The sequence below is a fragment of the Sebastes fasciatus genome, chromosome 19, assembly GCF_043250625.1.
Source record: "Sebastes fasciatus isolate fSebFas1 chromosome 19, fSebFas1.pri, whole genome shotgun sequence".
In the NCBI taxonomy this organism is placed as follows: Eukaryota; Metazoa; Chordata; class Actinopteri; order Perciformes; family Sebastidae; genus Sebastes; species Sebastes fasciatus.
In genome coordinates, this window is record NC_133813.1 from 25780543 (window position 1) to 25805481 (window position 24939).

Below are 24939 nucleotides of genomic sequence, written 5' to 3' on the forward strand. Positions count from 1 at the left end.
AAGAATTCTTGACATTAGCATTTTGAAAAAAATTACATTATTCCTTCTCCCAAGATATTAGATTTGATGAAATTATGTCACAAAGACTAAAAGTTTATGGTGGATCACTGTAAAAAAAACAAAAAACCTCAATGATTCTTTGTGCCCTTTCTTCTCACCTTTCTCTGAAAAATGCCAATATGTTCTTTAGAGCTGCAACAATTACTTGATTAGTTGTCAACTATTAAATTAATCAACAACTATTTTGATAATCGATTAATTGGTTTGAGTAATTTTTTAAGACAAAAAAGTCAGAATTCTCTGATTCCAGCTTTTTTAATGTGAATACTTTCTGGTTTCTTTACTCCTCTATGACAGTTAACTGAATATCTTTGAGTTGGGGACAAAACAGTCGCTATAAGCACCAAAGATGTGGGTCGTTAGGGGCCTACTACACCCACTAGTAGTTATCATCTATTCACATGGTAGATCACCAAAAAAATGTATAAAAGAATACAACAGCGACCTCCAGTGACTGTAGTAATTATGACAGGAGCAGAAGTGGAAGTCAGGCTATGTAGTAGAGACATTTTGAAGCTCCAGTGTTTTCACCCAGGAGACAGGAATTTGCATCTCGTGTGAAACCAACAATGTGTAGTTGTCTTTGTGTTTGTGGTTATTTCAACCCAAAACATGATGTTTTTTCCAAGTTTTTTTTTTCCTAAACCTAAAGAAGTTGTAGTTTTATTCCCTAAACCTAAAGAAGTTGTAGTTTTGTTACCTAAACCTAAAGAAGTTGTAGTTTTATTCCCTAAACCTAAAGAAGTTGTAGTTTTGTTACCTAAACCTAAAGAAGTTGTAGTTTTGTTGCCTAAACCTAAATAAGTTGTAGTTTCGTTGCCTAAAGCTAAAAAAGTTGTAGTTTTGTTGCCTAAACCTAAAGAAGCCTTTTTGTTTGTGTTCAAAAGTTGACATTTCATTCAGTTTTACAACATGTTAGAACTTGTTGCTATTATGTTTCACTTTCACTTTTACAACGTAGTAGGCGTAGTAGGCCCCTACTGACCCATATCTATGGTGCTTATAGCGACTGATAACGCTTATGTTAAGGCCTGATAACGGTCAAATTTGGCGGACATTTGAGGACGTCACCTTGAGCTTTGGGAAACACTGATCAACATTTTCACCATTTTCTGACATTTTATAGACCAAACAACTAATCGATTAGATTAATCAACGATGAAAACACTTGTTAGTTGCAGCCCTAATGTTCTTCCTCTCATGCTCAAAAGGCCGCAAGGAATCAGAGAAACTCTCATCAGCTTAAAATGAATCTGGTGGTGGATATTTTTCATAACGATCCCAATACTGCCCTTTGCTAAAATATGCGTTGTTGTTGTTGTGAGATGCATGTACTGTACACTCCCTCTTGCAGCAAAATACAGGCACGTTATATTACATTGCATCTGTCTTGTCAAACTCATTGAACACATGCTGATTTTGGTTCAATTGAAGTGGTCCAGTGCATATCGAATACAATGCCCCATTCATTTGGTATTCATCAGAGTACTGACAACAGTGAGGATGAGAGCATTTTTTTAAAAATCCATTGTGAACGATTTCTATCAGCCATTTCAAATGTGTGATTCCCACTCTACAAAACACTAAATACAGTAAACTGCTCTGAGGAATGATTGTGTACAGTGGACCGCAAAATGAAAATTAACTGACCTGTCCAACAGTAATGGTTGGTGTCCCCTGTACTGTTAAAGCAACACACAGCCAGCATCCTTTGCTACTAATAACACAAGATAATTGAAGTGAGTGGGACTGACAGGAAGTATTTCTGTGATGACATCTAGTGGCAATACAGTAGCATTGCCATGAGATATTAAACACACTGAGAAATAGTTGTTTAACATCAATAAGTGAATGTGATCTAATATTAAACACATTGAGTGCAGACTGTGTGTTTGTCTAATTAAGTAAAAAGTGTAAATTACATCTCAACACATTGGTAATTTGTCTTGGTACAACTGACACAGATGATCTAACTTTCTGATTGTGCTATTCATTTGTGGTCATTCAAAAATAATAAGAACTTTTAAAAGCACTAACAAAAAAAAAGAGCCGAAAATGCTAATCAAGAATGTGAGAATATCCATCGCAAGCCCCAAAACTAATCATTGACTACACACCTAAAAAAGAAGAATCCAGAGAAAACCAATTTAGAAATAATCACTGGTTGAAAAGCATAAATATTTTTTTACAGTGTCAGCATACACAAGCACCTCTTCCAAATAAAGGGGTATCAAGGTCTACGAACAATGTCCACAAGAACAGTTGATTTTAAGTCATGCGACCGCAGTGACACAAGAAAATACTTGATAAAAAATCTTTAAAGCCATTGACAGCACTATGAAGGATGTCTGTTGGCACCCCGACACTTTGTGGCTACTGCAAAGCAAAACACACTCAGTTCTAACCCCCGATAAAAGCAGATTTCATATAGTGACTACTTGAGTGAGCCGTCACGCTATTGGTAAGATTAAAGGACTTTTTTTTTTCCTAAAGTAATTCCTTATAAACAGTTTTTGTTTCCTCCACCTCTTTAGCCAACGGTTCCCGTAGAAATGTGGTTGTGCTTGACAGACAAAACTAAAATTTCAGTTTTTTTATTCTAAAATACTCTTGTTAACACCTCTCTGAGGTTTTGATTTGCACTTCATCTAAACTACAAGAACAATTTTTTTGATCTTTTAAAACACCAAATCAAGATATTATGTCCAAATGCACCTATGTCTTCTCAAAAATATAGCATTTCAGTCTTCACAACAAAATAATAACAGTTCTATAAATTTTTTTTTTTTTTATCTTAAACAAATCTTGCGTCTTCCAGTGCCTCCAGTAAAGTAACCAAATTTCCCCCAAACGCCGTCAGTGCTTATAGAAGCTTTCGAACATCTTCTCTTAATGTGTCATCTTCAAGTTTCAGGATGGTAGGAGAGACTGTTCACAGCTTTCTGTTTCCCACCAGGCATTGCAAGCATCACTGTTTCCTTCCAACGGGCTGTAGGAGACACAGTTCACTCCCGGCTGACACAATCGGCAGATTGTTGTCACGGTGATGGCCAATAAGATGGCTAATATTGTCAAATATATGATCTTTTGTCCGTACCTTTGAAAAGAGAGAGAGATGTTAAATGTCTGTTGTGGCCTAACAAGTTTCACTTTATGTATCCGCCTTCACAAATCATCTTTAACCTTTAGCCCCCGTCTTACCGTGCCCTCAGGGTCCACCAGCAGCAGGTGTTTGGCAAGTCCATTGTGCATGCCCGTCAGTACGTAGGACCCGGGGTTGGTGGTGCTCTTACGAACCAGGAAGTCCCCATCTTCTTTTAGCAGTTTCTCAGCGTCACGGCGGCTCATTTTGCCATGGTACCACGTCTGGCCCTCCAGCTCCTCCTGCGCCCGGAAAGCCACCGAGCGAACGAGAAGAGGGCTCGAGTTGTCCACCGATGCTGCCTTCTGAAGACCGGAGACCTGGGACTGGGCATGCCCCTGGGCCGGTGGATGGGACTGCGAGTGAATGGCATCCTCGAAGGGCTCTGGTAGAGGTGCCAAAATGATTTAATTAAGAGAGGAAGGATATCTGCAGTGCAAGTAAGTTTTAACCTGACATCCTACACCTGTCAAAACTTGTAAACTATGCTAATCCATAATATCAGCTACTTTAATGGCAACCCGTTCTCATTCCCAACCCATCACATATGGACGCCTGATCAGGACCCCTTGGTGTCACATTAAAATCACATTAAAAACTAGAAGTGCACTCGGAGAGCGCAGACCTCCGCCGAGGCAGGTTTCATATACGTCGCTGCCCCCCTGTGGTGTCCTGTGGTGTTAATGCACAGGCCGAGCGGAGTTATTAAAAACAATTCCCAAAGCTGGATCATGATCCGGATTGCCACCAAAATCTAATGGATTGTTCATTGTGCCACACCCCACCCCTCCAAAAAATGTCATTCAAGGCGGACTTTTGGAGTTATCATCCAAACGGATAAACCAACACCATCGAAAACATAACCTCCTTCCTAGGCCTTTGGGGCTTTTTCCCCGTCTATACACTAAATTTGTATGTATGTATCTGTGTGTACGTCTGTATACTTACATTGTATGTAGGGCTGGGCAACATATTGTTATTGTATCAATATTGTGATATGAGACTAGATATTGTCTTTTGTAATGTGGCCACAAGTGTTTTCTTTTCCTGGTTTTAAAGGCTGCATTACGGTAAACTGATGTCATTTTCTGAACTCACCAGACTGTTCTAGTTGTTCTATTATTTGCCTTTACCAACTTAGTCATTATATCCACAATACTCATGTATTATTTATCAAAAATCTTATTATAATTTACACATATATAATGTGTAACCTGATGCATTGATATATATACTGTACATGGGTACTCTCTGTACCAATGTTATCAGTATTCTTCAGGGCCAGGAGAGAGTCGTTTATAATTCCAAACCGTATGGAGCAAAAATGCTCGGGGAACTGTGAAGTGTGCAGGGAAGAACTGAACAAAGGCTCTTCACTTCAACACATTTGACAAGCAAGATTACCCATCAGTCATTGCGCCTCGCTGGAGCGCCAGCATAAGGGCTATGCTAGCCACTAATGTTAGCTTCAGTAAGCACTCATGCCACAGCCGGCGTAGTGCTCTTGAGACAAATCGCTGTTCGCTGAGTATTGCTGAGTTTAACTATAATGTTATTGATACCTAACTATAAATTCAGGGTCCCGGCAGGAGATATTTCATATTTTATTTCAGTAATGTTAGTGTTAAATTTCCACAGTAGCAGCAACAGGAATCCGAAGTGTTTACATTACCAACGCACGGAGGAAGTGACGTCTGTGTTGGTCAGACACAGACGTGTCTGACCAACAGTTCCCTTAACTGACATTCCCTGAACAGGGAACAGGGAGTACAGTTTACTGTATGTACACTGTGGATCGGAATGCAGCTATGAACTGGGTTATAGGCAGGGAGACATACTGGACAGCTGCCAGCCTACTAACACAAGACATTTCACCCTCAATCTCACACCTACAGGAAATTTAGAGATAACATTGACTGACATTTGGCATTTATTTGGATCGTGGGAGGAAAGGGGCGCATACAGGACATAGACAAAGAGAGAGAACATACAAACTTTACACGCAAAAAGGACCAGGGAGGAGTTTAAAACCCAGAACCTGCTGGATAATGGACAACAGACGCATAGCCTCTTATTTTATCATATGATTTTGGATGTATTCTTATTCTGTTGTGCTGATGATACATTCAAATGTATTCTAAAATACCCAGTCATAAAATTATAAAATTTTGACACTCAAACAATAAATATATTTCACACAATAGAATTCTTCTGCTGAGCTAATGGTGCAAATCCTCACTTTTATGTCTTAATAGTACAGGTACATTTTCATCACTATATAATAACCTAATATACAGTACTGAAATTAATTTCTTATTCAATACCTTTCCAAATCAATTAAAGGGACTGTTAGTAACTTCTTACACGTATAAATCATTGCGGGTCGGTGTCCCATGCGCGCTCGCGTGTGGCTACGCTGTTCAGACAAGACTCCAACACAAAGTACACGGAAGCACCAAAACCTCTTGGTTGTATCTAGTGAAGCCTGTCTGTTAAACAGTGTTGGCCGCGGTCGGAGGACGCGGGGGAGACCGTAGCTTTGGTCTCCAGGACCGGAGTCTCTGCTGTACTCTGCTCCTCTGCCTGCCTGCCTTCACTCACACACCGCTGTGTTTTCACTCTTTCTCTCCACCTCTCATGTGCATGCACGCACACTACACACTGCAGAAGAGTTAGTTTAGCTCTGAGAATATCTAGTGGACGTTTGTGCAGAAATAACTGCTGCAGCTCCTCCAGACCAACAGAGGTTTCCCGTGTCTTGTGAAGTGACGGGGCTCCGCAGCGAGAAACGTTATTGTCTCTGACCAAAACTCAGGTGTCTCCCCCGTTCCCTCCGGCCGCGGTCGGGAGGCTGAGGCAGGAAAAGCCAACACTAAGATCAGCAGTGATTCATGGAGAGACCTTCGTCTGGTCAGCTAACATTACTGCCAAGCAGCTGAAATATAGAGTGATATTGTGGTTTTAGCTGACGTGTGTCTCCTCACTGTGTTGATTGATGCTCGTTCATGTCTATGTAGAGCGAGCACAAGCCCGAGCGCGAGCAACAGCACGCTGACTTTCGTTGACTTAACGGCCACAGGTGTCGCTGTTAACAAGCAATTTCTGATTCTTACACAGTCCCTTTAACTGATTCTCTCCACATTGTGTTGTGCAATAATCTGAATCCAATTTGATTAAATTATGACTTTTTGTCATACAAGTTCTGTTAGTGGAGGAACCAAATGTTACAGACCTACAGTAGGTGGATGATAACACATGTTCTGAACTTCATATAAGAACTTTTGAATGTTATAGTTCACTGCTCACATGTAATTTGTGTCATGGATTCTTCATACATGCATGCGTCTTTATGTAAGATGTATGATCTTTCATGTATAATAATAGCAGAGCTAAGGTGGAAGTAGAGAGGAGGGAAGATTAAAGCTGCACACTGACATTAACACTCCTCCTATTGTCTTCATACTGATATGGTGTTATTACAACGCCACGCCGACATCACTGAGAAACAAAAAGCGAGGGAACCTCTATAATTAAGAACTCAAATCACACAAGCAACAGAAACTGAAACTTCAGTACGGACCAATGGAGACTTACTCATGTCAAACAGGTCCTTCTGTTGGCTCTCTTTGGCTGCAGCCGCCATGCCTTTCGTCACATTGTCCGCCTCTGCCTGGAGCGCTGCGAGCACCTGGGCGTCGATCTGCTGAGTGTTCACATACGCCGGCATCTCTCCTGTTTTTGGTGCCGGGCCTTTGCTCTCTGGCAGAGTGCTTATATCAAATGATCCTACGGTAGATATTTGGAGAAACAATCATAGACACAGTGTTGAATTGATGAAATTCTGAAAAACTAAAAAAAGATGTCTTATGTATATAAAGAGGACCTATTATGCTTTTCCCCTTTCATTTAGTGTGGCATATAGTATTTCTGTGCATGTAAAAGGTCTGTAAAGTTACAAAGCCCAAAGTCCACGCCAAAGGGAGTTACTCTCCCTCACAGAAACACTGCTCCTGAACTGCCTGAAACACCATGCTTTAAGTCTTGCCTTTTCTTCTGTAACTTGGTGATGTCACCAAGTAACACATTTGGTTGATACCTGCCTAGCGGTTAGTTTGGCACGCCCTCAAACGAAGCTAGTTAGAGTGGAGCTGGAGCGGAGTCCGAAGAGTTTGGTTTGGTTGACCAATCACAACAGAGCGGGCACAGCTACTACGGCATTGTCGGGTCTGGGAGTTGTTTGTGTTTTTGCCTAACAACTTTAACCCTTTCACAGTGTGTTTTCAGTTCATGATGGTTGTACTTAGCTCTACCCTCTTGTGTCATTTCTGGTTGCAAAAACCAAGATGGTGATGGCCAAAAACAAAGATGGCGACGGCCAAAATGCCTGCTTCAAACCAGCAGTCCACAAACCACTGGGTGACGTCACAGTGACTATGTCCACTTCTTATATACAGTCTATGGTAGAAACCCAAAATACAAAGTATGCACCTGACAATAAGCATAATAGGTCCTCTTTAAGTAGTGGGAAGCATGTATTTTCTTACCCTGTTGTATGAATATGGACTTTCTTTCATCTCCCCAGTTTTCTCCACAGTGCCGCCCTTGATAATATGTCTGATCTACTGAAGCTGGGCCAATCTGATGACATAGTTCATGGGTTGATATTTTAAAACATTAATTATGTTTTTGAGATTACATCCGCATGTAAACAAAATGTTATTCTGCTCAAGATTAATCCATATGAATTGAAAATTGTACCTGGCATCCATCCGGCGCTGCGTTCTGATTGGACAGCCGGGTGTCGATGAAGCCTCCGGGGGGCGGCATCTTGCCAGGGATGTTGTTATAGTACGGATGTTCTGCTGACTCCTCCTCTTCCTCTGTCCATGGCAACTCATCCATGTTTAATACCCTGAGGTATAACATAGTTAGATCATGAAACTCAATACTGACTGTGTGTGTGTGTGTGTGTGTGTGTGTGTGTGTGAATATGCACATCTGCGAGTGTTTCTTGAACGCCTCACCTGTCGTGTGTGGAGGACAGTTTGCTTGAGGGACACTGCAGGTACTGCTGGAAGCGAAGGTCAAACGCCTGGCCGATGGTGCTGATGACGTCCTGGGCCAGCCCGTCAGAGCACTCCAGGATGTGACACGCTGACGAGGGCGAGAGCAGCAACTCTTAATGAGCATGTTGCGTGTGAGATATGAGACACTCTATAGAGTATCAGGGTCATTCCTGTTAATGCAGCAACATTTCGGTCTCCATGAATCACTTCCTCCTATTTTCTTTAAGATATTTTCAAATATTTATATCAAATGGCTTGAATTATAGATTAAAGCAGCAGTAGGTAGAAATGGAGCAAATATGATTTAAAAAAGTTACTTTTATAAAACAGTCATTATATCCTGACAGTAGTGCATGAAACAGGTAATATGCTGTTACTGTAATGCCTATTTCTCTCCTTAGATGTTTTCAGAATCATCTTGTAGTGTACTGTTTAGCTGTAAAATGAGAAAGTTTGTGACCCAGCAGCCATGTTGAGATCTCTTGAGGAAATACCAAGCACCGCCCACCAGCCGGAGCACAGCCAATAGGAACGCTCTCTCTCTCTCTGAAATGACCTGTGATTGGTCAAAGTCTTCCGCCACGGGCTAGATTTTCTAAAGCCTGAAAACAGAGCCATGATGAGGAGCAGAAGTCTAGTTTTCTCTCAGAACACTTGAATTACAAAATGCTGAAAGGTTATTATGGGATTTTTGCCCAATGATGCCAAAAACATTGTTGCCTACTGCAGGTTTAAGGTTTAAGATTTTTTTTCACATAAATACAAAATACTGCACGTTAAAAATCCTTACTTTTAATGACTTTTTTTGGTACACGTGCTTGATTTATCCTGTCCCCGGTGCAAAGTCATGAACTTCTACAAGAAGTACAGTATAAGCCATAAAATTATAAAATACTCAAAATATTTTAGAATTTTTCATTTATGGTTATGAATGGTTAAAATTAGGTTAAAAACGACTGCAATTTCATTTAGATACCATTTTCAGGAAGTGACTTTTTTGGTAGAGAACTCAAAGGAGTAAAGAAGGGTGAACATAAACTTTCACTTAAACCTGCAGTAAGAAGAATGTTTTTGGCATCATTGGGTAAAATGTCATAATAACCTTTCAGCATATTGTAATTCTAGTGTGTTCTGAGAGATAACTAGACTTCTGCTCCTCCTCATGGTGGTTCTGACAACATTTGAGGAGAGAAATAGGCATTACAGTAACAGAATATTGATTCATATTTGATCAGCGCTGCCTAATTTGACTGTTTGATCGGAGTTTGCGAGTAATTGACAGATGGCTCTCATAGACGGAAGCTGGACGGCAGACTCCAGATCAGCTCTGACTGCTTGTTTTCCTCCCGTCTGTGAAATCCTGCAGATGCCATTAGAAGCACCAGAGGACACCGGAGGACACAGAGGCACATGATTTTTTGTCAGATGACCTGTCTCATGCAGTACTGTCAGGATAAAGTGATCGTTTTTTTGTTTGGGTACATGAGCTCGATTTGACCTTGTCCCCAGTGCAAGATAAATTAACTTCTACAATAAGTACAGTATAAGCCATAAAATTACAAAATATTCTTCAATTATTTATTTATGGTTATGAAACGGTTAAAAATGACTACAATTCCATTGAGAGACCATTTTCAGGGAGTGACTTTTTTGGAGGGAACTCAGAGGAGTAAAGTAGGGTGAGCATAAACTTTTACTTAAACCTTTTTTTTCATGTTTCATGATGTTAATCTATTTGTCCCACTCTTAAAGTTCCACCTGGTTTGACTAAATTATGAAGAAAGTTGGTCCGATCCAAAAAAATTTAAAAACATATTTGATATAGTTATGAAAGTTTTGTTTATGCGTAGAAGGTTAACATCAGATAGCTAAACCTGGATCGCTCACAGAGCTATGGCTGACTTAGCTCAAAATGTTCCTCCCTGTCAGGTCTATAGACCGATATAAACCAGTATACCCATAAGGATTACAATTTGTGCCTGAGATTGTGCCAATACGTTTTCCTGACAGTTAAACATGTCACTATTTTATATAATGCAAAAAACATGAAAAATCCATCTTTTTTTCCAAAGGTTATGAAGCCTAAATGTTGCTGCATAACAGGAGGAATGAACACCTACCTCTTCTGTTGACGGGGTCCTTTGCTACATAGGCAACGTAATCTGTTGTGTCCTAAAAACATAAAAAGAAAACTATTGTAATAATGTCCAACTATAAAATATCACAATACCTTCATACAACAACCTTTATTTTTTGGTTATCAAATCTTTGTTATGAAGTAATTTAGGTTTTAATTATCAGATGCTGGTTAATTTGACACAGACCATTGAGTTACTTACGGGGTCTCCACCTGATGCAAAGGAGATGGACTGCATGTGATGGTTGGCTATGATCTATCAAGAGTAAAATACATATGAGATAGCAAATGCCTCTTTATACACACAGATAGATAGAAATGCACATGCATTAACTCTACACACATACACTGCTTAAGGGAACACTTAAATCACATATCAGATCCTGATGAACAAATTATTCAAGTTGAAAGCCTTTTCTGATGTACATCGTATAATTTGTTGAGAACAAAATGACGTAACATCGGTCAATGGAAAACAAAATCTTCAACCCACTGAGGGCTGGATTCAAAATCACACCGAAAAGCAAAGTAAAAGATTGAAATCACAGGCTGATCCAACTCCTATTGTGACTCAGTAGTGTGTACGGCCCCCGCGTGCATGTATGCACTCCGGACAACGTCTGGGCATGCTCTTGATGAGCCGGCGGATGGTGTCCTGGGGGATCTCCTCCCAGACCTGGATCAGGGCATCAGTGAGCTCCTGGACAGTCTGTGGCGATACTTGGCGGCATCGGATGCGCCGACCGGATTTAGGTCAGGGGAACGTGAGGGCCAATCAATGGCATCAATGCCTACTGCACCAGGAGGAATCCAGGGCCCACTGCACCAGGAGGAATCCAGGGCCCACTGCACCAGGAGGAATCCAGGGCCCACTGCACCAGGAGGAATCCAGGGCCCACTGCACCAGGAGGAATCCAGGGCCTACTGCACCAGGAGTCTACCCAGGGCCCACTGCACCAGGAGGAATCCAGGGCCCACTGCACCAGGAGGAACCCAGGGCCCACTGCACCAGGAGGAACCCAGGGCCCACTGCACCAGGAGGAACCCAGGGCCCACTGCACCAGGAGGAATCCAGGGCCTACTGCACCAGGAGTCTACCCAGGGCCCACTGCACCAGGAGGAACCCAGGGCCCACTGCACCAGGAGGAACCCAGGGCCCACTGCACCAGGAGGAACCCAGGGCCCACTGCACCAGGAGGAACCCAGGGCCCACTGCACCAGGAGGAACCCAGGGCCTACTGCACCAGGAGGAACCCAGGGCCTACTGCACCAGGAGGAACCCAGGGCCCACTGCACCAGGAGGAACCCAGGGCCTACTGCACCAGGAGGAATCCAGGGCCCACTGCACCAGGAGGAACCCAGGGCTCACTGAACCAGGAGGAACCCAGGTCCCACTGCACCAGGAGGAACCCAGGGCCCACTGCACCAGGAGGAATCCAGGGCCTACTGCACCAGGAGGAATCCAGGGCCCACTGCACCAGGAGGAACCCAGGGCCTACTGCACCAGGAGGAATCCAGGGCCCACTGCACCAGGAGGAACCCGGGGCCCACTGCACCAGGAGGAACCCGGGGCCCACTGCACCAGTAGGAACCCGGGGCCCACTGCACCAGGAGGAACCCGGGGCCCACTGCACCAGGAGGAACCCAGGGCTCACTGAACCAGGAGGAACCCAGGGCCCACTGCACCAGGAGGAACCCAGGGCCCACTGCACCAGGAGGAATCCAGGGCCCACTGCACCAGGAGGAACCCGGGGCCCACTGCACCAGGAGGAACCCGGGGCCCACTGCACCAGTAGGAACCCAGGGCCCACTGCACCAGGAGGAACCCGGGGCCCACTGCACCAGGAGGAACCCGGGGCCCACTGCACCAGGAGGAACCCGGGGCCCACTGCACCAGCGTAAGTTCTGACAATCGCTCTGAAGATTTCTTTCCGGTACCTAACAGCAGTCGGTACCGTTGGCTATGACTTGGAGGTCTGTGCGACCCTCCAAGGATATGCTTCCCCAGACCATCACTGACCCACCGCTAAACCAGTCATGCTGGATGATGTTACAGGCAGCATAACGTTCACCACGACGTCTCCAGACTCTTTCACGCCTGTCACATGTGCTCAGTGTGAACCTGCTCTCATCTGTAAAGAGAACGGGGCGCCAATGGCGGACCTGACAATTCTGGTGTCCTCTGTTGTATGCCAATGGAGCTGCACGGTGCTGGGCTGTGAGCACAGGTCCCACTAGAGGACGTCGGGCCCTCATGCCACCCTCATGGAGTCTGTTTCTGACAGTTTGGTCAGAAACATGCACACCAGTAGACTGCTGGAGGTCATTTTGCAGGGCTATGCTCTGGCCGTGCACCTCCTGTTCCTTCTCGCACAAAGGAGCAGATACCGGTCCTGCTGCTGGGTTGATGCCTTTCTACGGCGCCGTCCGGCCCTCCTCGTGTAACGGCCGGTCTCCCGGTATCTCCTCCGTGCTCTTGAGACTGTGCTGGGAGACACAGCAAACCTTCTTGCGACCGCACGTATGGATGTGACATCCTGGAGGAGCTGGACTACCTGTGCAACCTGATTGGGCTGCAGGTACCGCCTCACGCTACAAGTAGTGACAAGGACACTAGCAGAACTAGAAGAGAATCAGTCAGGAAGGATGAGGAGAGAGCAGCTGTCTGTGGCCACCACATGCCTACCATACACAGGCCAACCATTCCCTTTTTGGGGGTTGTCTTGCTGTTGCCTCTCCATTGCACCTGTTGTCACTTTCATTTGCACCAAAGCAGCTGAAAGTGATTCACAATCATGTGTGCTTCCTGAATGGACAGATTGATATCCCTGAAGTTTAACTGACTTGGTGATACTCAAGATATCACAAATGTTATTCTGTTGTGTTTGAGTTACTATGTGTAGGATTATTAATTATATACTGTATATATATATATATATATATATATTTATTTATTTTTTTCAAAATTTGTCACCATCTGCTGGCAGTATCAAGAAGGACATCTGGGTAGACAGCAATGCACACTGTGAGCACTGACCACCCCCACATCAACCTCCTCCATTCAACATCTGGAGAAGTCATGTGCTCATGCTTGTCTTCCTATTTTAACCGTTCTTTTATCACATAAACCTCCTTAAACAAACATCCTTAATTCTATAAAAAAAACATGTGTCACTTTAACAATGGCTAAAAATAAGATCCATCACATCAACCTAAATTTGGAAACAAATGTCCTTTGATCACAGGTTTAGTTGGCAATGGAGATCCATTCATGTCTTTGGGGACACATACTGTATGTGTGGTAAATATTCTAAAACACAAAGTCCACTTACTTAGCTATTCAATGAGCTTTAAAGTGCGTCCCATGGCCTTCTACACACACATAGTATATGTGGTTGCTAGGAGGTTTATATAGACCCCCTAATACAATGGTGCTATTATTTTCTTATAAATACTATCATAGTAGTCATAGTAGTAATCATTTATTCTCATCACATGTCTGTGTCTCACAGAATCCTATAATGGTTGACAAGGTTCGCACACTGACCTGTTTGCAGTCAGGGGTCATCAGGTTGAGGCTACTGGTGGAGATATTCAGGTTGATGGACATGCCGGCAAACTGCAGGTTGCTCTTCCCCAGGATACTGGACAGAGCTTTGGATGGTGGCTGAGAGGAGCAGAGGAGGACACAGACAGACACAAACAAAACTGATTATAGCAACAAAGTCTCTTAAAGGAATAATTCAAGACTTTTTTGATAAAACACTGTTTTGCTTGCTCACGTCTCTGCGATAAATATTAAGCTACAGTCAGTAGCAGGTTAGCAGCTTAGCTTAGTTTAGCTTAGCATTAAGACTGGAAACGGGGGGGAGGGGGAGCAAGCCTTTCTCTGTCCAAAGGTAACCACCTACCAGCACCTCTAAAGCTCACTAATGGACATGTTATATCTCCAAAGTATTTATTTCCCGGGCGTAGTGACTTCATGGCGTCTCCCCTGGCCTCCAACCGAGAAATAGTCTGGCACATAACCTTCAGTAAAAACAGGACTTAGGCGTTTTTATGCAGTTTTTTAAATGAGATATAACATGTTAAAGCTGCAGTAGGTAGAAATGGAGCAAATATGATTTTAAAAAGTTATTTTTATAAAACTTTCGCTATATTGTGACAGTAGTGCATGAGACAGGTAATCTGAAAAAAAATCATGTGCCTCTGTTTCCTCCGGTGCTCCTAATGGCATCTGCAAGATTTCACAGACCGGAGGAAAACAACCAATCAGAGCTGATCTGGAGTCTGCCGTCCAGCTGCCGAAGATGAGAGCCACGAGTCAATCACTCGTGAACTCCGATCAAACGGTCAAACTAGGCAGCGCTGATCAAATATGAATCAATATTCTGTTACTGTAATGCCTATTTCTCGCCTCAAATGTTTTCAGAATCATCTTGTAGTGTACTGTTTAGCTGCAAAATTAGAAAGTTTGTGACCCGGCAGCCATGTTGAGATCTGCTGAGGAAATACCAAGCACCGCCCACCAGCCAGTGCACAGCCAATAGGAACACTCTCTCTCTGAAATGACCTGTGATTGGTCGAAGTCTCCCGTAACGGGCTTTGATTTTTTAAAGCCGGAAAACAAAGCCCTGAGGGTCACAAACTTTCTCCCTTTACAGCTAAACAGTACACTAGAAGATGATTCTGAAAACATTTGAGGCGAGAAATAGTCATTACAGTAACAGAATATTGATTCACTGGAGGACACAGAGGCACATGATTTTTTTCAGATTACCTGTCTCATGCACTGCTGTCAGGATATAGTGACCGTTTTATGGAAAAAAATATTTTTAATCATATTTGCTCCATTTCTACCCACTGCAGCTTTAATCATTGAGCTTTAGAGGTATTGGTAGGCAGATTGTGTCACCTTTGGACTGAGCCAGGCTAGTTGTTTCCCCCTGTTTGCAGGCTTTATGCTAAGCTAAGCTAACCTGCTGCTAGGTGTAGCTTCATATTTACTAAGTCTAAGCAAATAAGTGCATACTTCCCAAAATGGCAAACTATTCCGTTAAGGAGTATTATCCATTAAAGTGTCATTTCACCACTAGTAAATGAATACAGAGGAAACATTATTGTTCAATATTTTTATGGATTACAGTTAGGGCCGTGCACATTTCATCTACTAATAAGGGACTGAAGTTGATTTTGATGAAGAGACGAGGCAAAGCGGCCAGATATAATTAGCCAAACCCCCATTCAAAATTCTCAGTGTGAAGCTGATCTCACCATAGTGCATTTGTCACACAGCCAAAATAACATTATATCTTATATCTTACATCTATTCTGAGAGAGAAACTAGTCGGCGCTGATTTGGTGTTATATGCTCTTCCCTGACATTTGAACAAGCTCTAGAGAGCAGAGTAATGCTTCATTTCACACCCCACATTAAGACACAGTCTCCTCGAACACACTGTGGACACACACCATGTACATGCACACACACAGACACACACACGGACGACAGACACACACACACACACTAGCTCAGCCTCCTGATCACAGATATTGTGCACTACATGAGTCACTAAGCACTGTGCGCGGTGTGCAATGCATCGTGGGTTGGAGCTACGCCCACGCACATACAGTCCCATACCTCTTCATCTCTCTCTCTCTCTCCTCTAAGTACAATCTCTCATCATTTCTTCCTCTCTCTCTCTCTCCATCTGTCTCTGTTTTCCCTCTCTTTTTACATGAAGAAAGGATGAGAGAAGAAGAACGTACAGAGGCGATGCTATATATAGAACGTGGAAGGGTAAATGAATATCTAATGCTGTTTCCTCTTTTTCTGTCTACTGTACCTTTTCACTAACATTCATTTTCTCTCCGCGCTCTCAGTGTGAGCATCACTTCATCCCTCCCTCTTTCCTTCCCTCTCTGTCCATCCACGTACCTTTCTCTTCCGCTGAGCTCCTTTGGTCCCCGGAACGGCCTCACACACCAGGCTGATGGCTTCCCTAGAGGGAGGGCGAGAGGAGGGTGAAGCCAAGATGGTGACCATAAACAGCCACAGAATCACCGTTATGTTTGGCATTAAGTTGAGACTGTATTTACAGCTACTACAAAATATTCTGTCGGGCCACTATGATCCTAAATGAGGTCACTGCCTATAGAGTGCTACAGGTATGAGTCCTACAACCCGGAAATTAGTTATTTTAGCACTTCCGGTTCCCTCGTCTCGAAGTCAATGGGTTTTTTGAATAGGTAATGTGACGTCACCGGCAGCAAGTCCGACATTTTTGACTGTATAGTCTGATTGCAGCCACATAGATCATTGGTTTCCGTAGAACAGGAACGCCCAGTAGCTGCTGACCTTTTTTCTTTGCCCACTAACTTTATTGTCCTGTTCCTCTCAGTCAAATCAGTGGCTATGCAATCGGTTCTAAGTACGATTTAACTCACTTTTTGTCAAAATGTTAATTTTTTTTTACCATAATGCGACTTTGATGAGACAAGTTGGGCAAACTATAGCTAACTAATTACATAGTGTAACATTAACACAGGTCATTTGTATCCATTTGATCTTAACAAAGTTAGCTAGCTTGCTAGCTTCAAAAAGCAAAGCAATTCAACATCCGCTGATGCTAATAATGTAATGATCACAAGATAACACAAAAATTGTAGTATATATAATATACTGTATAGTCAGACACAAAGGTAGGCTAACGTTATGGGTTCCATTTTGCAAGATACCGGTAGATTATTTTATGCAGTATTAGCCGACGTTTTGTATTCCGTTAGCATGACATTAGCTAGCTTATCATTGTCCGGATGATTGTGTAGTTGGCATTTGGCTTGTAGATCTTGACATCATATACCTACCCGTTTGTAAATTGGACATCGGCCTCCAAAGATTTACATATTTTTGTTCATTAACACCAAAACACATGAGTGACTGTAATGGGTGGCAAACTGTCAAGGTCCTCCTAATTCATAAGGATCAATATCCTAAACTAACTTCAATTTGTAATATATGGCCCCTTTGTCTGTTAGCTTCTGTTTATATGGGTCTTCGTCTTTCGCACGTACTTTATACATTATATACATACGATAATGACTGTTGACTATAGTCTACTGTAGCTCCGTATGCTACCCTCCAAAAATGGCTGCGTGCCCCAGAATGCTCTGCGATTCCCATTCCCTATAGGTTTTTAGTTAGATGCCTGAAATAAGGTCTGTGGTTAACACTAGCTTAAAGGGACTATTTGTAACTTTCAGAAATGCTTGTTAACAGCGACGCCTGTGGCCGTGAAATCAACGAAAGTCAGCGTCGAGCTCGCGCTTGCTCGCTCTAAATATACCTGAACGAGCATCGCTCAAAACAGTGAGGCGACACACGTCAGCTAAAACCACAATATCACTCTATATTTCAGCTGCTTGGCAGTAATGTTAGCTGACCAGATAAAGGTCTCTCCATTAACATGATTTAGATCTGATCCTAGTGTTGGCTTTTCCTGCCTCAGCGCAGGCTGAGGGAGCGGGGCTCTGCAGCGTGTCTCCCTGCTCTCTCCGCCCGCAGCCGGAGAGAGCAGAGGAGACACCGGCACCCGGTCGGTAACGAGACGATAACGTATCTCTGTGCAGAGCTCCGTCACTTCCCAAGACACGGGAAACCTCTGTTGGTCTGCAGGAGCTGCAGCATTTATTTCTGCCCAAACGTCCACTGTACATTCACTAGATATTCTCAGAGCTAAACTAACTCTTCTGCAGTGTGGAGTCAGCGCGTTCATGTTTAGAGGTGGAGCGAGAACGCGCGCGCTGTCTGAGTGAATGCAAGCAGGCAAAGAAGGAGAGGCAGCGGCTACACGCGAACGCGCATATGCGAGCGCGCATGTGTCCCGACCCGGTACATTTATACGCTTAAAAAGTTACAAACAGTTCCTTTAAGAGATTTTAACGTTTTGTTCTATAATATAAAATATGTCACTAAATATCCCACTAGTGAATTTTGAGTCTTTTACGTGTCTTTAAAAAGGAAGTTGCTAATAAGTGGCTAAATGAGACAACTAAACGTCATCACGCCGACTCGTCCGCCGTTACAGCCTCGTTGTGTATACTCGCACTCATGCCATTGTGATGTAGTTTGTTTAAAGCCTAGCATTAGCTTTCACAATTCAAAAATCATAAAAGTGGTGTTAATTTGTGAAGATTATCTTACGGAAAAAACAACGTGTAAGTATTTTAAATGTTGCGATAGTATCGTTATCATGAGTTCTTTTGGCCACCATATTCGTGTAGTGGAAATCTGATATGGTGACAGCCCTAATGCCAACATTAGCTAATGAGCCAATTTAGATCTAGAGGTAGAGTATATTCAAGGGTACATGAGCTGGTGTGGTTTCTAATTGTTATGTGATAATCTAATAACTCAGTTCTTAAGATTTATTTTTCTTTACCATCAATTACTTATTATTATTACGGCTAATATTTCTTATCTGTCATACCTTTGCATTGTCGGATGTGAGAGTTACTGGACTATTCAGGCTCGATGTACAGTAAATGTAAGTCGATATATTTTCAACTTGTCACTTCTAACTGCCTTGTTTTTATTTTAACTTCCTGTGTTTCGTGTTATTATTATTGCTTTATTTTGGAGCTCAACTATTAAATTAATCGGCAACTATTTTGATAATCGATTAATCGGTTTGAGTAATTTTTTAAGAAAAAAAAAGTCAAAATTCTCTGATTCCAGCTTCTTAAATGTGAATATTTTCTGGTTTCTTCACCCCTCTGTGACAGTAAACTGAATATCTTTGAGTTGTGGACAAAACAAGACATTTGAGGACGTCATCTTAGGCTTTGGGAAACACTGATCGACATTTTTCACCATTTTATAAACCAAACAACTAATCGATTAATCGAGAAAATAATCGTCAGGTTAATTGACAATGAAAATAATCGTTAGTTGCAGCCCTACTTTATTTATGAATGTAACAATTAATTTGATGGTGCTGCAATCTGTCTATATATGGAGGATGAAATATGACTTATCCATAAAAAATGAGAGAAAAGACAAAAAAACAAAGAAGTAAATACACTAAACTAAAAGAATATATTGTATTTACAGTGTGCCTGAACTCTACAGGTTGTTCCACATAAAATTAAATCACCTCGGCCACAAGAGACCTGAGTCTAGATTCAATATGCAGCGTAGAGTGTTTTATATGGCACTATAGGGAATATTACAAATGCACTGCAACTGTATCTGATATACAGCGCTACACATCGCAGAGTGAAATCTAAAACTGTCTTTAAGATGTGAAGTGAACCGTTTTATCTGCATCGGCCATCGCCGTGCTGTCATTTCTATGTAAAAGACAACAATGTGTGGATTAAATAGTGGCTTAAGATAGAGCTGCTTTGATGCAGAAAAGTCAAATTCTCCTCTGAGACAAAGTGAATATTGGTTTCATGACAGAAACGGAAACGTTCATTTTTGTATCCTTTCTACGTGGATAAATCACGCACAGCAGTAGGTTCTTTTAGAAAAGGCGAAATCTTATAATAGCAATAGCATGAGACATAACATTTTCTCTCTGTTTGTCTCTCTCTTTTTATTAGAGGAAACACAAACACACATAGTGAGAGAGAGAGAGAGAGAAAGACTACTGTTGTGTGGCCTTACAAGCTAACGTTAGTCTGACTTCAGGAAGTCAAGCATAAAAGTGGACGTGACACAAACCGATTCACTGTTGGCCTTTGCCTCGTTGCACATTGGTCATTGGTGATTTCAAAGATTTACATGGAGTCACAGAAAATCCCATGCAGACAAATTGTGATAACAGGCACCCTAAATGTACTCTAGATAGATAAAATATCAAAATCCTATCATGTTTTAAAATGTGTTTTTTTTTAGAAGAGGTGGATTGCTGATTGAACCTCATTAATACAGATATTCATTTTCTGCTTTTAATCTAAGTTTATATTTGCTAAGGCAGGCAGGATTTTCTTGAAAAATAAAGTTTTAGTAGGCAAAACTAAATATATTAATTAGGGATGCACCGATACCGATACCAGTATCGTGTATCGGGTACCAGTATCGGGTACCAGTATCGGGTATCGGGTCCGATACTGTGCTCATGTACTCGTACTCGTACTTGCAAACGGCTCCGATACAACGGCACCGATACCACTTTACAGCAGCGCAACGTTAACCTCTCGTCACTATCATTCTGGTCCTCACGCTCCACCTCCCCGACGGTGCGGGCGAGACTGGCCTCACTTTCATTGCGCCACAGGGTTTTGCTTGCACCCTCTGACTCGCGCGTGCGTTAGACTCCTTGGTCCGTGTTTCAAGACGATTTCCGATTGCAGTGTATGTCAGCTGACAGGAAGTAAACATGGACCCAAGCTGTTGCTTAGCAACGCAATTCCTTTGAAATGCACTAAAACGGAGCGTTTCAGACAGAGGGTAAATACAAGAGTATTCAGGCACAGTATGAGAAAAATGAAGTTTTTTTTAACATTAAAAGCATGTAAACATGTTCTAGTAGAAACACAAAATACAAGTATGAACCTGAAAATGAGCGTGATATGAGACCTTTAAAAAAATTGCCAAAAATAACCCATAAGGAATAATTTTAGATAGTTACTTATATTTTAGTCTTTATGTTAACAAATAATCACTTACGTGTTGGCTTAAACAATTTATCATCTGATGGAATAATAACTGATTTACTGGGATTTGTTTTTAAAGGAAATCTAGTGAATCATGAAAAGTCAGAACACAAAGTGTGGACATACCTTGTGATTTGTGATCTTGTGGTGAAATCCAGGGATCTCATCGACCGGAGGACTTCTATACAGCCCAGATACTGGAAAGCAAAAATGTCAAAAGTTACATTCATGACTGGCACATCATCTTGTACAGAAAAACACACCTGAAATACTGTAACTCAACTCAACTCAAATAACTGCAGTCCTTCAATGTAAACCAAATCACTACAACATAAACTCAAGTACCTAGAAACCAGGGGCTAACTCTAGAAATCCCAGCACTATGGAGCAGTGTTCTTGTGAACAAATCCCTGATTTGTTTGTATCTTGTACACATGCACAAGGACACATATGCATGCTAAAAAGTGTGCAGCGGCACAATACAATTTCCTGTCGCCAGTTACAGGTTAGTCCACCGATCGACGGTCGTTGGCAGTGACACACCATAGATACTTGTGCCAAGAAAAGGCGGCAAAGAAGAAGGCTGCTAACTAGCAAACATGGATGTAAACATGTATATGTTTTATGAGGAAGGAAATGCATTCAACATGATTGTTAGACCTCAAGGACACATACAATGCATTTTGATAAGAAAAGATACATTTGTCTGTTTATAATAAAAGTCCACAGTGTAACTTTAAGTTGATGATCTTGCTTTTAGAATACCAAATACCCAACCGTCTGATGACAAATACATAGACTGTATATAAGAAGCGGACGTAGTCACCATGACGTCACACGTTGATTTGTGGACTGCTGTTCTGAAGCCTCGAGTTCGTTATTTTGGCCGTCGCCATCTTGGGTTTTTGCAACCAGAAGTGGCACAAGAAGGTGGAGCTACGTACAACCGAACGCTGAATAAGACATTTTTGTCGACTAAAAAGGTTATAATTTATGTTCATGAAGTGAAAACACACTGTGAAAGGGTTAAAGTTTGAAGACGAAAACACAGACAACTCCCAGACCGGACAACACCGTGGTAGCAACCTGTCAATCACAAGGTAGCCATGTCCTAAAGCATCACCTGCTTTATGGTCTATTTGACTCTAAATGGGACCATAATTTACTAAATGAACATCATGCTGTATTGAAGAAGACTTGAAACTAGAGATTGAGACCATAAACTCATGTTTACAATGTTTACTGAGGTAATAAATCAAGTGAGAAGTAGGCTCATTTCTCATCATAGACTTCTTTACAATCAGACTTCTTTTTGCAACCAGAGGAGTCGCCCCCTGCTGGCTATTTTATATATATACACTGATCAGCCATAACATTAAGACCACTGACAGGTGAAGTGAATAACATTGATTATCTCGTTACAATGGCACCTGGCAGTGGGGTGGGGGGGGGGGGGGGGAATATTAGACAGCAAGTGAAACTTTTAGTCCTTGAAATTGATGTGCAGAAAAAATGGGCAAGCGTAAGGATGTGAGCGACTTTGACAAGGACCAAATAGTGCTGGCTAGACGACTGGGTCAGAGTATCTCCAAAACTGCAGGTCTTGTGGGATGTTCCCGGTCTGCAGTGGTCAGGACCTACCAAAAGTGGTCCAAGGAAGGAAAACCGGTGGACCGGCGACAGGGTCATGGGCGGCCAACGAGGGGAGCGAAGGCTGGCCCGTGTTGTCCGATCCAATAGAAGAGCTACTAGAGCTCAAATTGCTGAAAAAGTTAATGCTGGTTCTGATAGAAAGGTGTCAAAACACGCAGTTTGTTGCGTATGGGGCTGCGTAGCCGCAGACTTAATGGTCCTAATGTTATGGCTGATCGGTGTATATATACAGTATATACTGTATATATTAATATAAAAGGGATGTGACTGAATGTTATATTGGTGATTTCAGTTATTATCCTTTCATCCCACCTTCATCTGCTTGTGCATGTGTAAATAAGAATTGCAAGCAGACCTCAACCTGTATCACATCAGCAAATGTGTTTCATGGTTTTCACAAAGCCAAAGTCTGACATAAAAGTTGGAATAAAAACATGAAGTGATTTGGAAACCGCATCAGCGTGTTTACTATGCCACATGAGGTGATCTTCAGCACCACCAGCCACCTACTCACATTACAACCCCTCCTCTGATTAATATTGTACAGACTGAGAACATTTTGTGCTGACCTATCGTCATCAAAATCACATTCATAATCTGGCTGTAAACAAAACAAGACATCCAGACGCACTAACATTTCTATTTTCCACTCCTTCACAGAAAGAAGTTATACTAGTATCATCATTTTCATATTAAGAGGCCCTCTTGTCTCCAGTGAGCGTTTTGCACCAGCAAAGAAATACCATTTTGTCAACATGACGTTTGCAAATTTGTATCTATTTTCAGAACGGTGAGTTTGAAGTGCACTATTCAGCCGGGCTAAAAATATATCAGACTGTTCTAAAATTGGTAGAGACCTATTCTGAGCACAACATGAAGACGTTTTTCCTCTCATGCTGTAAATGGTTCACACATTAAAACTGAACTTCAAATTAATTATGAAAATCAATGGGATGCCCGCTCTGAAGAGCCCATGAATGATCCCAGTGAACGACACAACTTTTAGTTAGTTGCACTAACAAAACTATACAGATACATACACACTATTGGCTTCATAACAGACAAATACAAGTCATATATCACACTGGCTACAGTTGTTGCTTCCTGGAGTTTTTGGATGTTGTGCACATAAATTTTGACCATTTTGTATTTTTCCAGTTAGGGCTGTCACAATGTCACAGTTTCACTGCACGATTATCGAGGCCAAAAGAATTCACGATAACAATATTATCGTGATATCTATACAAATTTGAAAAAATAAAAATAAAATAAAAAATGCTATCAGTCAAATTCATCTTTAAAGGTCCCATATTGTAAAAAAAATTATTTTCATGTCTATCATATTATAAAGCAGGTTTAAGTGATTTATAAATACTGTGAAAGTATCAAAACACGTAATCCATGGACAAATACACACAGCCTGTATTCAGAAACTGTGCGTTTGAAACAAGCCGTCAGGATTTCTGTCCATTTGTGATGTCACAAATCTATAATATTTAGACCATTTCACAGTTTTAAACGGAAACATACTAAATGTGTCCCAGTTTATTTCCTGTTGCAGTGTATGTGAATGACATCAGCTGACAGGATGTAAACATGGACCCAGGCTGTTGCCTAGCAACGCAATTCCGTAGAAATGCGTTAAAACGGAGTGTTTCAGACAGAGGGTAAATACAGGTACACTCAGACAGACAGTATGAGGAAAATAATGTGTTTTTTGAACATTAAAGCATGTAAACATGTTCTAGTAGAAACCCAAAACACAAGCATGAACCTGAAAATGAGCACGATATGTCCCCTTTAACTTAGTTTTTTTGTGTGTTTTGTCTCTTTTTTGGCAGATGAATTGCACTCAAAAGCGTGAACTGTTTATATAAAATAATTTAAGAGGCTCTGGATTATTAACACGATATTATCATATGTGTATAATTAAAACAATATCAATATATAATTTTTAAATATCTCAGTTATCGTCAATAATGGTATGTAGCGACACCCCTAAAGGGCTGGGTGATATGGCCAAAACTTCCATCACGATATAGATAATTTCATATCTCGGTAACGATATATATATATATATATATATCACAATATAGCATCTTTTCTGGTAATTCAATGCATAAATAGTTTGTATAAAATAACCACATGGTAAAGCCTATTTTTTGTATGCTCCCCTATGAATTAAATACTTGACAAATGAAAAGTAGAAGAGTATTTTC

General features: G+C 41.7%; 1 protein-coding gene across 2 annotated transcripts in view; it reads right to left on the reverse strand.

Moving 5' to 3' along the window:
• Nucleotides 1–40: 40 nt before the first annotated feature.
• Nucleotides 41–24939, reverse strand: part of shc3 (SHC (Src homology 2 domain containing) transforming protein 3) — a 37574-nt gene continuing 12675 nt past the window's right edge. For both annotated transcript variants that reach the window (XM_074617531.1, XM_074617530.1), the window contains exons 4-14: nucleotides 21194–21264; nucleotides 16344–16407; nucleotides 13953–14072; nucleotides 10608–10661; nucleotides 10389–10440; nucleotides 8227–8356; nucleotides 7961–8114; nucleotides 7747–7840; nucleotides 6797–6988; nucleotides 3262–3587; nucleotides 41–3157 (exon numbers count right to left, since the gene is read on the reverse strand). In XM_074617531.1, coding sequence (XP_074473632.1) covers nucleotides 3029–3157; nucleotides 3262–3587; nucleotides 6797–6988; nucleotides 7747–7840; nucleotides 7961–8114; nucleotides 8227–8356; nucleotides 10389–10440; nucleotides 10608–10661; nucleotides 13953–14072; nucleotides 16344–16407; nucleotides 21194–21264 — 1386 coding nt within the window. In that variant the 3' untranslated portion in view covers nucleotides 41–3028. The remainder of the gene's footprint in view (nucleotides 3158–3261; nucleotides 3588–6796; nucleotides 6989–7746; nucleotides 7841–7960; nucleotides 8115–8226; nucleotides 8357–10388; nucleotides 10441–10607; nucleotides 10662–13952; nucleotides 14073–16343; nucleotides 16408–21193; nucleotides 21265–24939) is intronic.